This window comes from Oncorhynchus kisutch, linkage group LG16 (assembly GCF_002021735.2).
Source record: "Oncorhynchus kisutch isolate 150728-3 linkage group LG16, Okis_V2, whole genome shotgun sequence".
Classification (NCBI taxonomy): Eukaryota; Metazoa; Chordata; class Actinopteri; order Salmoniformes; family Salmonidae; genus Oncorhynchus; species Oncorhynchus kisutch.
This window is the reverse complement of record NC_034189.2, coordinates 45802962-45817629: the sequence shown is the minus strand read 5'-3', so window position 1 is coordinate 45817629 and position 14668 is coordinate 45802962. Positions and strand designations below refer to the sequence as shown.

The following is a 14668-nucleotide window of genomic DNA, read 5'->3' as shown; positions in this document are numbered from 1 at the left end:
TTCAGACACACACGCACACACACACACACCTTCAGACACACACACACACACACACACACCTTCAGACACACACACACACCTTCAGACACACACACACACACACACCTTCAGACACACACACACATCTTCAGACACACAACACATTCAGACACACACACACACACACACACATTCAGACACACACACACACCACACACACACACACATTCAGACACACACACACACACACACATCTTCAGACACACACACACACACACACACACACATCTTCAGACACACACACACACACATCTTCAGACACACACACACACACACACATCTTCAGACACACACACCACACACCACACCTTCAGACACACACACACACACACCTTCAGACACACCACACACACACACACACCTTCAGACACACACACACACACACACATCTTCAGACACAGACACACACACACACCACCACACCTTCAGACACACACACACACACCTTCAGACACAGACAACAACCTCACAACACTTCGAAACCTCACCTTACCTTCAGACACACACCACACCTTCAGACACACACACACCTTCAGACACAGACCACACACCACACCTTCAGAGGACAGACACACACACACCTTCAGAGACAGACACACACACACACCTTCAGGACACAGACACACACACCACACTTCAGACCACAGACACACAGCACCTTCAGACACAGACACACACACACCTTCAGACACAGACACACACACACCTTCAGACACACACACACCTTCAGACACAGACACACACACACACACACACACACATCTTCAGACACAGACACACACACACACACATCTTCAGACACAGACACACACACACACATCTTCAGACACAGACACACACACACACACATCTTCAGACACAGACACAACACACACACATCTTCAGACACACACACCACACACACACACACCTTCAGACACACACACACACACACACACACACACACCTCAGACACACACACACACACACACACACACAACACACCTTCAGACACACACACACACCTTCAGACACACACACACACACACACACACACACACCTTCAGACACACACACCACACCTTCAGACACACACACACACACCTTCAGACACACACACACACACCTTCAGACACACACCACACACACCTTCAGACACACACACACACACCTTCAGACACACACACCACACCTTCAGACACACACACACACACCTTCAGACACACACACACCACACCTTCAGACACACACACACACACACCTTCAGACACAGACACACACACCTTCAGACACAGACACACCTTCAGACACAGACAACACACACCTGTCAGACACACACACCTTCAGACACACCACACACACCTTCAGACACACACCACACACACCTTCAGACACACACACACACACCTTCAGACACACACACACACACCTTCAGACACACACACACACACACCTTCAGACAACACACACACACACACCTTCAGACACACACACACACACACACCCTTCAGACACACACACACACACACACCTTCAGACACACACACACCTTCAGACACACACACACACACACACCTTCAGACACACACACACCTTCAGACACACACACACACACACACCTTCAGACACACACACCACACACACCTCAGACACACACACACACCTTCAGACACACACACACACACACCTTCAGACACACACACACACCTTCAGACACACACACACACACACCTTCAGACACACACACACACACACCTTCAGACACACACACACACACACCTTCAGACACCTTCAGACACCTTCAGACACACACACACACCTTCAGACACACACACACACACACACCTTCAGACACACACACACACCTTCAGACACACACACACACACACCTTCAGACACACACACACACCTTCAGACACACACACACCACACCTTCAGACACACACACACACACCTTCAGACACACACACACCTTCAGACACCTTCAGACACACACACACCTTCAGACACCTTCAGACACACACACACCTTCAGACACACACACCTTCAGACACACACACCTTCAGACACACACACACACACACACACCTTCAGACACACACACACACACACACACACACCTTCAGACACACACACACACACACACACACACCTTCAGACACACACACACACACACACACACACACACACACACACACACACACACACACACACACCTTCAGACACACACACACACACCTTCAGACACACACACACACACCTTCAGACACCTTCAGACACACACACACACATCTTCAGACACACACACACCTTCAGACAAACAGTACCAGGTCAGATACTGACTGTGTGTGTGTTTCCAGTGTGTTTGAGGTTCTCCGTAGTGAGGCCAGGGTGATGGAAGGTCTGCGTTCTCTCCTTATTGAGACTCCCTTCATCCACGACATCCTCAAACTCAACGTACAGCCTTCTGACTCGGACTACGCTGTGGACATCCGCAATCCTGCTGTCAACGTAAGACACACCTACCCCTTTATTTAACCCTAACCATCCAACTATGTCATCCGTGTATATATACTGAACAAATATATAAACGCAACATGTGAAGTGTTGGTCCCATGTTTCATGAGCTGAAATAAAAGATCCCAGAAATGTTCCATATGAAAAAAAAGTTTATTTCTCTCAAATGTTGTGCACAAATCTCTTTACATCCCTGTTAGTGAGCATTTTTCCTTTGCCAAGATAATCCATCCACCTTGACAGGTGTGACATGTCAAGAAGCGGATTAAACAGCGTGATCATTACACAGGTGCACCTTGTGCTGGAGACACTAGGCCACAATGTGCAGTTTTGTCACACAACACAATGTCACAGACTGCAGGACATTCCACCAGAACTGTTGCCAGAAAATTGAATGTTAGTTTCTCTACCATATGCCGCCCCCAACGTCATTTTAGAGAATTTGGCAGTATGTCCAACCTGCCTCACAACCGCAAACCACGTGTAACCACGCCAGCCCATGATCTCCACATCCGGCTTCTTCACCTGCGGGGTCGTTTGAGACCAGACAGCTGGTGACACTGACAAGTATTTCTGTCTGTAAAAAAAGCCATTTTGTGGAGAAAAACTCATTCTGATTGGCTGGGCCAGGCTCCCCAGTGGGTTAGAGCCTAATGAATTTATTTCAATTGACTGATTTCCTTCTGTGAACTGTAACTCAGTAAAATTGTTGAAATTGTTGCATGTTTTTATATTTTTGTTCAGTATACAGTCAAGACTTTAAACGTGTATAACCCAACTCTTGTTTTGCATGGATCATTTTGATGATAATCTAATCTCTTCTCAGTGGATTAATAACCTGGAGACAGACAGCAGGTACGGCTCATGGCCCTACAACGTCCAGGAGCTCCTCAGACCAACCTTCCCCGGAGTCATACGACAGATCCGGAAAAACTTTCACAACCTCGTGAGTACATGATACGTGTGTCAGACAGTGACACCAAACGTATTGGCATGAACTCGTGTGATGAGTCTGTAGTGTCGTGCAGCTACACGAAACGTATCGTGTACATTTTTGTAACTGACAGCAAAAACAAAGGATGTCTTGTGTTTTAGGTGGTGATTCTGGACCCGACCCATGAGAGTTCTGCTGAGCTGTTGAATGTTGCTGAGATGTTCTACAGCAATAACATCCCACTCAGGTAGGGGGGTGTGTTTCTAGCAAAAATAGTTGTTTTTATTTAACTAGGCAAGTCAGTTTTAAGAACAAATTCTTGTTTACAATGACGGCCTAGGAACAGTGGGTAGACTGCCTTGTTCAGGGGCAGAATGACAGATTTTTACCTGGTCAGCTCAGGGATTCGATCTAGAAAGCTTTTGGTTACTGGCCCAACACTCTAACCACTAGGCTACCTGCCGCCCTCGAAGGCCATGTTGGTTCTAATTCTGCCGTATAGTCTATGTGGATGTGAGTAACTGTGTATAACCCTTAGTGAGGGGCGGGGCGGGGGGTCGATACAGTTACATTTCGGGGTATTATTTTTGACGACGTATTGCATCCTTTTGACTATCGCAATATTATAACTCATGTAGTTTTCCTTCATAGCTCCTTCTCAATCTTTCTAAATTGAGAGCCAATTTGTTTTCAGCACTTTTATTTCCATGACTTTTATTTAGTTTTCTCATGGCTCTTGTCTCTCGTCTCCCTGTAGCAGACATGGTGAGCAATATGTCTGGAACATCCAATCGCAATAAAATCACAGTATCGAATCGCAATACATGTAGAATCGTGAGAATCGCAATACATAGCGTATCGGCACCTAAGTGTCGTGAGGTCCCTGGCAATTCCCATCACTAATAACCCTGCTGTGTGTGTTGTAGGATTGGGCTGGTGTTTGTGGTGTCTGATGTTGATGAGATCGATGGTATGGAGGATGCAGGTGTGGCTCTGCTCCGGGCCTTTAACTACATCAGAGAAGAGCTGGACGCTCCCGCCGCCTTTGACACCATCATCTCGGTGAGTCGGTCTGACCAATGAGAATCATTGATGAGTCTTTTGACCAATCCCAGTGATCTGGAACATCAGCCTGACCAATCAGATGGAAATTCTCTCTTTGAATCTCCTCTCTCCCTCTCTAGATGTTTAACCGCGTGCCTAGCGGTGGTAAGCTAAGTGTAGGTGATGTCGTCAAGGTGTTGGAGAAGAAGTTTCCCTATGTGGAGGTCAGCAGCATTCTTGGACCAGACTCCACTTACGACGACAACCGGAAGGTATGGTTCTGCTTTTATGTGCCGTGATGTTTCTTGGCAGAACGGTATAATTTTCATGTACCGTTTCCCTATCTACCTCCGCCAGGAAGGGCGTGGCTACTACATGCAGACGGGTGTAGGTCCGTTGCCAGTGGTGATGTACAACGGAATGCCGTACCAGCGAGAACAGCTAGACCCAGAGGAGCTAGAAACTGTCACCATGCACAAAATACTGGAGACTACCAGCTTCTACCAACGGGCTGTCTACATGGTGAGTTTTACACACACACACACACACACACACACACACACACACACACACACACACACACACACACACTGACCTTCTCTTGTTGTGTCTTCCTAGGGTGAGCTGGCCACTGATCAAGATGTGGTGGATTTCATCATGACCCAACCCAACGTTGTCCCTCGTATCAACCCTCGAATCCTGTCGACTGCCAGGACGTACCTGGACCTATCTAATACTAGTGAGTTTTACACACACACACACACACACACACACACACACACACACACACACACACACACACACACACACACACACAGACGGAACCATCTTAACCACCTCTCTCTTTCCTGACAGATAACCATTTCATAGATGAGTACGCTCGCTTTCTGTTCCTGGACAGCAAAGAGAAGAGCACTGCTGTGGCTAACAGCATGAACTACATGACCAAGAAGGGTAAGAGAGAGAGATATATATATATATATATATACACACAGCTACACATAAAGAGCTTCATCTTATTGAGCTAAACACTATGTGCTCCTACTTTTCAGCCCTAAATCTCTTGTCTATCTATTCTGTTCTTTCTCCTCTGTGATTTTGTTCTGTCAGGGATGGCCCCCAAGGACCACCATGGTAACCCTTATTTATTTTCCTGCACTTTCTCTACTTTCTCTCTCAACAGACAGTATTACGATCCATAGTTCTGTGAATCCACCATATCTCACACCTCGTAAATATTATCACACCATCTTGCATCTCTGTGAGATGACATGCTTGTTTGTGTTTGTGTTTGTGTTAGAGAGAGAGAGAGAGAGAGAGAGAGAGACTTTCTCAAAGACTAAGTATTGAGATGGCACTGCAACATCAAACCGCGTACATTTCAGGATTAAGGAGGTCTGTGACCCTTTACTCTCCCCATCTCCTCCTCTTCAACTCCCTCTCTCTCTCTCTAGATGATGGCTACATCCGTCCAGTCACGTTCTGGGTTGTGGGAGATTTTGACCAACCTTCCGGACGCCAGCTATTATACGATGCCATCAGACACATGGTATGATGATGTCACACTGATACGATGTCACTATAACACGACCAAAAAACTCCACACAAAAAAAAAACTACCATCTGAACGATTCTCCTAAATCTGCCTTCAACAGAAAACCAGTAACAACGTGCGATTGGGCCTGATCAACAACCCTAGTGACAGCCCATCCAAGGAGAACAGTCATGTTGCCAGGGCGATATGGGCCAGCATGCAGACCCAGACAGCTAACAACGCTAAAAACTACATCACCAAGCTGGCTAAAGAAGAGACCGCTAAGGCACTGGAGACTGGGGCCGACGTCACACAGTTCACTGTCGGGGTAAAGAGTTTACACACACGTTATACACACACGTTATACACACACGTTATACACACACGTTATACACACACGTTATACACCGTTCTGTCTCACCCTTTACTATACTGTCCTGTTCTTTAAAAACAGTCCTGTTTTTCTTTCATTTCTCCAGGGTATGGACGTTGCCTTGTTTAAGAGTGCGTTTGAAGGTCCTAAGTTTGACTTCCTTCTGTCTCACGCTGTCTACTGCCGAGACGTTCTCAAGCTGGGGAAAGGACAGAGAGCAGTCATCAGCAACGGACGGGTGAGTGGGCCACACACACACTAGCATGCTTCCTACTGTGATCGAAGTGTCACAATGGTGTTTGTCTCTCTCTGCCGACAGCTCATTGGTCCGCTAGAGGAAGGGGAGGTCTTTAACCAAGATGACTTCCTCCTATTGGAGAGTATCATTTTGAAGACCTCGGGAGAGCGAATCAAAAGCAAGGTCCAGCAGTTTGGGGTGGAGGAGGACCGGGCCAGTGACCTGGTGATGAAGATTGACTCTCTGCTCTCCTCTCAGCCCAAAGGAGAGGCCAGGATAGAACATGCCTTTGCTGATGACCGATACAGGTACTGGAACTAATCAAACGTTTTACTTAATGTTTTTATTCATTGCCTATATACAGTGCCTTGCGAAAGTATTCGGCCCCCTTGAACTTTGCGACCTTTTGCCACATTTCAGGCTTCAAACATAAAGATATAAAACTGTATTTTTTTGTGAAGAATCAATAACAAGTGGGACAAAATCTTGAAGTGGAACGACATTTATTGGATATTTCAAACCTTTTTAACAAATCAAAAATTTAAAAATTGGGCGTGCAAAATTATTCAGCCCCTTTACTTTCAGTGCAGCAAACTCTCTCCAGAAGTTCAGTGAGGATCTCTGAATGATCCAATGTTGACCTAAATGACTAATGATGATAAATACAATCCACCTGTGTGTAATCAAGTCTCCGTATAAATGCACCTGCACTGTGATAGTCTCAGAGGTCCGTTAAAAGCGCAGAGAGCATCATGAAGAACAAGGAAAACACCAGGCGGGTCCGAGATACTGTTGTGAAGAAGTTTAAAGCCGGATTTGGATACAAAAAGATTTCCCAAGCTTTAAACATCCCAAGGAGCACTGTGCAAGCGATAATATTGAAATGGAAGGAGTATCAGACCACTGCAAATCTACCAAGACCTGGCCGTCCCTCTAAACTTTCAGCTCATACAAGGAGAAGACTGATCAGAGATGCAGCCAAGAGGCCCATGATCACTCTGGATGAACTGCAGAGATCTACAGCTGAGGTGGGAGACTCTGTCCATAGGACAACAATCAGTCGTATATTGCACAAATCTGGCCTTTATGGAAGAGTGGCAAGAAGAAAGCCATTTCTTAAAGATATCCATAAAAAGTGTTGTTTAAAGTTTGCCACAAGCCACCTGGGAGACACACCAAACATGTGGAAGAAGGTGCTCTGGTCAGATGAAACCAAAATTGAACTTTTTGGCAACAATGCAAAACGTTATGTTTGGCGTAAAAGCAACACAGCTCATCACCCTGAACACACCATCCCCACTGTCAAACATGGTGGTGGCAGCATCATGGTTTGGGCCTGCTTTTCTTCAGCAGGGACAGGGAAGATGGTTAAAATTGATGGGAAGATGGATGGAGCCAAATACAGGACCATTCTGGAAGAAAACCTGATGGAGTCTGCAAAAGACCTGAGACTGGGACGGAGATTTGTCTTCCAACAAGACAATGATCCAAAACATAAAGCAAAATCTACAATGGAATGGTTCAAAAATAAACATATCCAGGTGTTAGAATGGCCAAGTCAAAGTCCAGACCTGAATCCAATCGAGAATCTGTGGAAAGAACTGAAAACTGCTGTTCACAAATGCTCTCCATCCAACCTCACTGAGCTCGAGCTGTTTTGCAAGGAGGAATGGGAAAAAATGTCAGTCTCTCGATGTGCAAAACTGATAGACATACCCCAAGCGACTTACAGCTGTAATCGCAGCAAAAGGTGGTGCTACAAAGTATTAACTTAAGGGGGCTGAATAATTTTGCACGCCCAATTTTTCAGTTTTTGATTTGTTAAAAAAGTTTGAAATATCCAATAAATGTCGTTCCACTTCATGATTGTGTCCCACTTGTTGTTGATTCTTCACAAAAAAATACAGTTTTATATCTTTATGTTTGAAACCTGAAATGTGGCAAAAGGTCGCAAAGTTCAAGGGGGCCGAATACTTTCGCAAGGCACTGTACATTCTGTTTACCTCTCTGGTCTATGATTGGTCCACAGTGCTGTAAAGATCCGGCCCACAGAGGGAGAAGTCTACTTTGACATGGTTGCCGTGGTAGACCCCGTAACCAGGGACGCCCAGAAACTAGCCCCGCTCCTATTGGTTCGTACCGCTTCTAATAACTGTCACTTAGGAGTTCTGTCTCACTCCAAGTACTCTGTCTCACAGCCATCTGTCTCTCCATGTTTCTCTCCCCACCAGGTGTTGAAGAAGCTGGTCAATGTGAACCTGCGCGTGTTTATGAACTGCCAGTCCAAACTCTCAGACCTGCCTCTCAAAAGGTGAGCAAGACCCCAGCTACATGCAGGTCATCCTGTTTTAACTGCTGGGACCTCGTTTCTGTTGTCTTAGTTTCCTTACCCTTAGAGGTCCCTGGTAGTACCTGAGGGTTTTTCCTGTGTTTCTCTAAACCCTCCTCTCTTCTCCCAGTTTCTACCGGTATGTGTTGGAGCCTGAGGTGTTGTTCCAGACTGACGGTAGTTTCTCCCCTGGTCCCCTGGCTAAGTTCCTGGACATGCCTCAAACTCCCCTCTTCACACTCAACCTCAACACCCCTGAGAGCTGGATGGTGGAGTCTATACGCACTAGATATGACCTGGACAATATCTACCTGGAAGAGGTGTGTTTTCTGTGCTGTTTTGTTTTTAGGATTGTGTTCTATTTATAGCACGGTTGCCTTGGCTAATGTTGTCCTGCACCTCTTCAGCTGGAGAGTGTAGTGACTGTGGACGGAGTATTCTGGTATTTGTCTAAGTAATTTATTTTAAAGGTTTAATAATGGTTCTCTATTCTCCCTGTCTAGGTGGACAGTATAGTAGCAGCAGAATACGAGTTGGAACATCTGCTGCTGGAGGGTCACTGTTTTGACGTGAGTACAGGTCAGCCCCCCAGAGGACTCCAGTTCACCCTGGGAACCCCCTCCAACCCTGTCATCGTCGACACCATCGTCATGGCCAACCTGGTGAGTCACCTCTGACTTCTAACCCTAATGTCTGACTCTGTCGTCATGGCCAACCCTGACCTCTAACCCTAACCTCTGTTGATAGGCAGACACCTTTCTATTCTCCGTTGTTGTGGTTGAACGAGGGCTTTGTGTTGTCGTCGTCCTCAGGGTTATTTCCAGTTGAAGGCTAACCCAGGAGCCTGGATCCTGAAGCTGAGGGGGGGGCGGTCTGACGAAATCTACAAGATCTACAGGTACGGAAGATCACATATCACGGCGTCTTCAGTTTAGCACATGACTAGTGGAACCATGCGTATTAGTGCTGGGCTGGAACAAAAGCCTGCACAATGCACACCCTGTTGTTCCTCTTTCTGACGTCACATCCTCTCTTCCAGTCATGATGGAACAGACTCTCCAGCAGACGCTGATGACCTCATCGTGGTGCTAAACAACTTCAAAAGCCGGATCATCAAAGTCAAGGTACTGCTTTGACCCCAGCTGTAGAGTACAGCTTTCATATTGTTGGTTGATGTCAGGTCCCAATAAAGCTTAGGTTGTAATCGAATTGATCAATAAGTCCATTGCTAAATAATGTATTGATCGTGTGTTGTTGATCAGGTCCAGAAGAGGCCAGAGAAGTTCAGTGAGGAGCTGTTGAGTGATGGAACCCAGGAGAACGACTCGGGCTTCTGGGAGTCACTCACCAGGTGTCTCTCTCTAAGCATCCAGCTCCACCCTTTACATCTACTGTTTCATACCTATTTGATCTCTGCTGAATCTGATGGTGTTTATTCTCTCCCTGTCTTTCTCTCTCCAGAGGGTTTACAGGAGGTGTGAAGACGGAGGAGAGTAAACAGGAGAAGGATGATGTCATCAACATATTCTCTTTGGCCTCTGGACACCTCTACGAACGTTTCCTCAGGTACGTGTGTGTGCGCGTGTGTGGTTTTTCCAAATGTTTGTCTGTTGTAATCCCACAATTTGTTCTCTCTCTTAGGATCATGATGTTGTCTGTTCTAAAGAACACCAAAACACCAGTCAAGTTCTGGTTCCTCAAAAACTACCTGTCCCCGGCATTTAAGGTAGTTAAGTATAAAATATAAATATAATCTGTTATTCTCTCCTTTAGGAGTTTACTTTGAGTGTGGCGGTATGAATAGGGTTTCCAATATCGAGTTTTCATTGAGTTTACTCCAGAATAAATGTTATTCCCACAGGAGTTTATCCCGTACATGGCAGAGCAGTATGGTTTCCAGTATGAACTCGTCCAGTATAAGTGGCCGCGGTGGTTACACCAGCAGACTGAGAAACAGAGGATTATCTGGGGTTACAAGATCCTCTTCCTGGATGTCTTGTTCCCTCTGTCCGTCGACAAGTTCTTATTCGTGGACGCAGATCAGGTACACACACACACACGTGCACACACACTCAATGTCCATGTCTCTGATTTGTGTAAACCTGAGAACTCTCTTTCCTCTCTCCTCCTACAGATAGTGCGTACCGACCTGAAGGAGCTCCGTGACTTTGACCTTGAAGGAGCGCCGTATGGCTACACACCGTTCTGTGAGAGCCGGAGAGAGATGGACGGCTTCCGCTTCTGGAAGTCTGGCTACTGGGCGAGTCACCTCGCTGGACGCAAATATCACATCAGGTAACTGAGTGTGTGTGTGTGTGTGTGTGTGTGTGTGTGGGGGGGGGGGGGGGGGGGTAGAGGCATATGTGTGTGTAACCCTCTGTCTCTCCAGTGCTCTGTATGTGGTAGATCTGAAGAGGTTCCGTAAGATAGCAGCAGGAGACAGACTGAGAGGACAATACCAAGGCCTGAGTCAAGACCCCAACAGCCTGTCCAACCTCGACCAGGTGTGTGTGTGTTAAAAGTGAATATGGGTGTATAACATTTAGATTTTCCTAACATTTGATATTCCCAAACAACCTTTGTGAAGTTAAATTCGCTTCAACTCTGTGTATTTACTTTTCTAATATTTTCCTATACTCTCTCTGTCTCTCCAGGATCTGCCTAATAATATGATCCACCAGGTGCCTATCAAGTCTCTACCTCAGGAGTGGCTCTGGTGTGAGACTTGGTGTGACGACAACTCTAAGAAAAAGGCCAAGACTATCGATCTGGTACGAAGTGTGTGTGCAGATTCTAGTCATGTCTGTGTTTTTACACTCCACTCTGTGTTTATTTGGACAGTGAAGCTAAAATGTTTAACCCTTCCTCCAGTGTAACAACCCCCAGACCAAGGAGCCCAAGTTGCAGGCAGCTGTTCGTATCGTAGCAGAGTGGAGCGACTACGACCAGGAGATCAAACGCCTGCAGAACAGAGTCCAGGAGAGAGGAGCAGAGAACCATACCACACAGAAGGACAAGCCAGGTACATATAAACTCAGCAAAAAAAGAACATTTTCTGGACTCTGTCTTTTAAAGTTTATTTGTAAAAATCAAAATAACCTCACAGATCATCATTGTAAAGGGTTTAAACACGTATCCCATGCTTGTTCAATGAACCATAAACAATTAATGTTTGGGGCGGCAGGGTAGCCTAGTGGTTAGAGCGTTGGACTAGTAACCGGAAGGTTGTGAGTTCAAACCCCCGAGCTGACAAGGTACAAATCTGTCGTTCTGCCCCTGAACAGGCAGTTAACCCACTGTTCCCAGGCCGTCATTGAAAATAAGAATGTGTTCTTAACTGACTTGCCTGGTTAAATAAAGGTAAAATAAAAAATAAAAAATGAACATGCACCTGTGGAATGGTCGTTAAGACACTTAACAGCTTACAGACGGTAGGCAATTAAGGTCACTATGAAAACTTAGGACACTAAAGAGGCCTTTCTACTGACACTGAAAAAGACCAAAAGAAAGATGCCCAGGGTCCCTGCTCATCTGTGTGAACGTGCCTTAGGCATGCTGCAAGGAGGCATGAGGACTGCAGATGTGGCCAGGGCAATAAATTGCAATGTCTGTACTGTGAGACGCCTAAAGACAGAGCTACAGGGAGACAGGACGGGCTGATCGCCCTCACAGTGAACACATGTACCAACACCTGCACAGGATCGGTACATCCAAACATCACACCTGCGTGACAGGTACAGGACGGAAACAACTGCCCGAGTTACACCAGGAATGCACAATCCCTCCATCAGTGCTCAGACTGTCTGCAATAGGCTGACAGAAGCTTGTAGGCCTGTTGGAAGACAGGTCCTCATCAAACATCACCGGCAACAATGTCGCCAATGGTCACAAACCCACCGTCGTTGGACCAGACAGGACTGGCAAAAAGTGCTCTTCACTGACGAGTCGCGGTTTTGTCTCACCAAGGGTGATGGTCGGATTCAAGTTTGTCGGCCATTTTGAGCCTGTAATCGAACCCACAAATGCTGATGCTCCAGATACTCATCTAGTCTAAAGAAGGCCAGTTTTATTGCTTCTTTAATCAGAACACCAGTTTTCAGCTGTGCTAACATAATTGCAAAAGGGTTTTCTAATGATAAATTAGCCTTTTAAAATGATAAACTTGGATTAGCTAACACAACGTGCCATTGGAACACAGGAGTGATGGTTGCTGATAATGGGCCTCTGTAGATGTTCCATAAAAATGTGCCATTTCCAGCTACAATAGTCATTTCCAACATTAACAATGTCTACACTGTATTTCTGATCAATTTGATGTTATTTTAATGTTCAAAAAAATGTGCTTTAATTTAAAAAACAAGGACATTTCTAAGTGACCCCAAACTTTTGAACGGTAGTATACAAAAATATACATGCATGCATGCATGCATGCATGCATGCATACATACATACATACATACACAGTTGACTAATCCCTCTTCTTCCTCCCCTCTCTCTCCTAGATGATACACATACAGAGTTGTGAGACCAGCGGATGGAAGATGTGGCTGTAGCAGCAACAAAAGATGGAACCATGTTAATAGACAATGCTGTTCTCCTTTGGAACAGCAATGATAGACTGACTGCAAACCAATACTCATTCAATCATTAATTTTCCATGTATTTGTATTTTCTCTGTTGAGAGTGGTGAGGATACGGGATAGGGAAGGGGTGCTGGGTAGGGATGATATGGGGTGACTGTTAGTGGATGGTGTGGGTCTGAAAAATCAGACTATTCCAACAGTTCCCACCTCCAATATTTTTGATCCATCCATGTTTGTACTGATTAGGACACCTTATTAAACGACTGTCTGTGGGTAGAGGTTTGGGCTTAGGAGTTAAATCACACTGATAAATAGCAGCTTAAGTTATGAGATGAGAGTTTTGTCCTGTTCTATGCCTTCTGTTTCTGTGCTTTAGACTTCAGTTGTCCATGGCCTGTGTCAAACTCAGGGAAAGGTGGTTTTGGCCAATCGATCTGATTCAATCTCCTAATGACAATACAAAGAGGACTGGAGCGACATTTTATTTAATGTGAAACAGACATTAGTTCTGTCATGTAGTAAAATAGGGATTCATATCTCTACAATACAATTTACCTGTAACATTCGGAACGTTGCATCCTTGTGAGCGTGATGTGGAGTTAAGGGATGTGTGGGTGGGGACTGGTGGGGACGTATCAGCGACAGACGGCACTGGGAGTTCCGTGATCACTCAAATTGATTGTAACAGCGACTTGAAAGGCAGCAGGCATATGACTAGAATGTTGTAGTTCCGGGTGGCCAATCTTATCCACAAAAGGTCTGTGGGTGCAGTTTTTTTTTTCTAGCAATATACCTATTTCATCATGTCAGTCTTTAATGAAGATCATGATACATGGGCTTGTTGAATAAGACTGCTTGACTGGAACAAAGCCTAGGGTCAGATTGGCCACCCCTGCTTTAGTTAACTCCTGTTTTCTCCGCTGTGGTCTGTTCTAGAGTAAACACTGTTAGTCATCCATTGCCAACCGCTGGCTGTTTCCGTTCTTTGTTTTGGCTGGATATGTACTGTTAATTGTGGGAAATCATTATTTTGTAATAAAAACCAAGGAACCCAACACTTGTCATTTAGTGACGCTGATCCCTCTTCTACATGTTGGT

General features: G+C 45.6%; 1 protein-coding gene across 4 annotated transcripts in view; it reads left to right on the top strand.

Moving 5' to 3' along the window:
* The window catches only part of LOC109906742 (UDP-glucose:glycoprotein glucosyltransferase 1), a 28047-nt gene extending 13422 nt beyond the window's left edge, over positions 1–14625 (top strand). For 2 of the 4 annotated variants that reach the window (XM_031792597.1, XM_031792596.1), the window contains exons 12-39: positions 2379–2529; positions 3362–3481; positions 3631–3716; positions 4396–4531; positions 4654–4785; positions 4871–5035; positions 5132–5252; positions 5369–5467; positions 5624–5647; positions 5968–6062; positions 6169–6375; positions 6527–6658; positions 6740–6966; positions 8688–8790; positions 8890–8969; positions 9118–9307; positions 9491–9649; positions 9800–9885; positions 10027–10111; positions 10250–10338; positions 10449–10553; positions 10629–10713; positions 10849–11031; positions 11122–11282; positions 11377–11491; positions 11642–11758; positions 11859–12009; positions 13490–14625. In XM_031792597.1, the coding sequence (XP_031648457.1) occupies positions 2379–2529; positions 3362–3481; positions 3631–3716; positions 4396–4531; positions 4654–4785; positions 4871–5035; positions 5132–5252; positions 5369–5467; positions 5624–5647; positions 5968–6062; positions 6169–6375; positions 6527–6658; positions 6740–6966; positions 8688–8790; positions 8890–8969; positions 9118–9307; positions 9491–9649; positions 9800–9885; positions 10027–10111; positions 10250–10338; positions 10449–10553; positions 10629–10713; positions 10849–11031; positions 11122–11282; positions 11377–11491; positions 11642–11758; positions 11859–12009; positions 13490–13512 (3427 nt within the window). In that variant the 3' untranslated portion in view covers positions 13513–14625. The remainder of the gene's footprint in view (positions 1–2378; positions 2530–3361; positions 3482–3630; positions 3717–4395; positions 4532–4653; positions 4786–4870; positions 5036–5131; positions 5253–5368; positions 5468–5623; positions 5648–5967; positions 6063–6168; positions 6376–6526; positions 6659–6739; positions 6967–8687; positions 8791–8889; positions 8970–9117; positions 9308–9490; positions 9650–9799; positions 9886–10026; positions 10112–10249; positions 10339–10448; positions 10554–10628; positions 10714–10848; positions 11032–11121; positions 11283–11376; positions 11492–11641; positions 11759–11858; positions 12010–13489) is intronic. The other 2 variants (XM_031792599.1, XM_031792598.1) reach the window with 1 other exon arrangement.
* Positions 14626–14668: the final 43 nt, after the last annotated feature.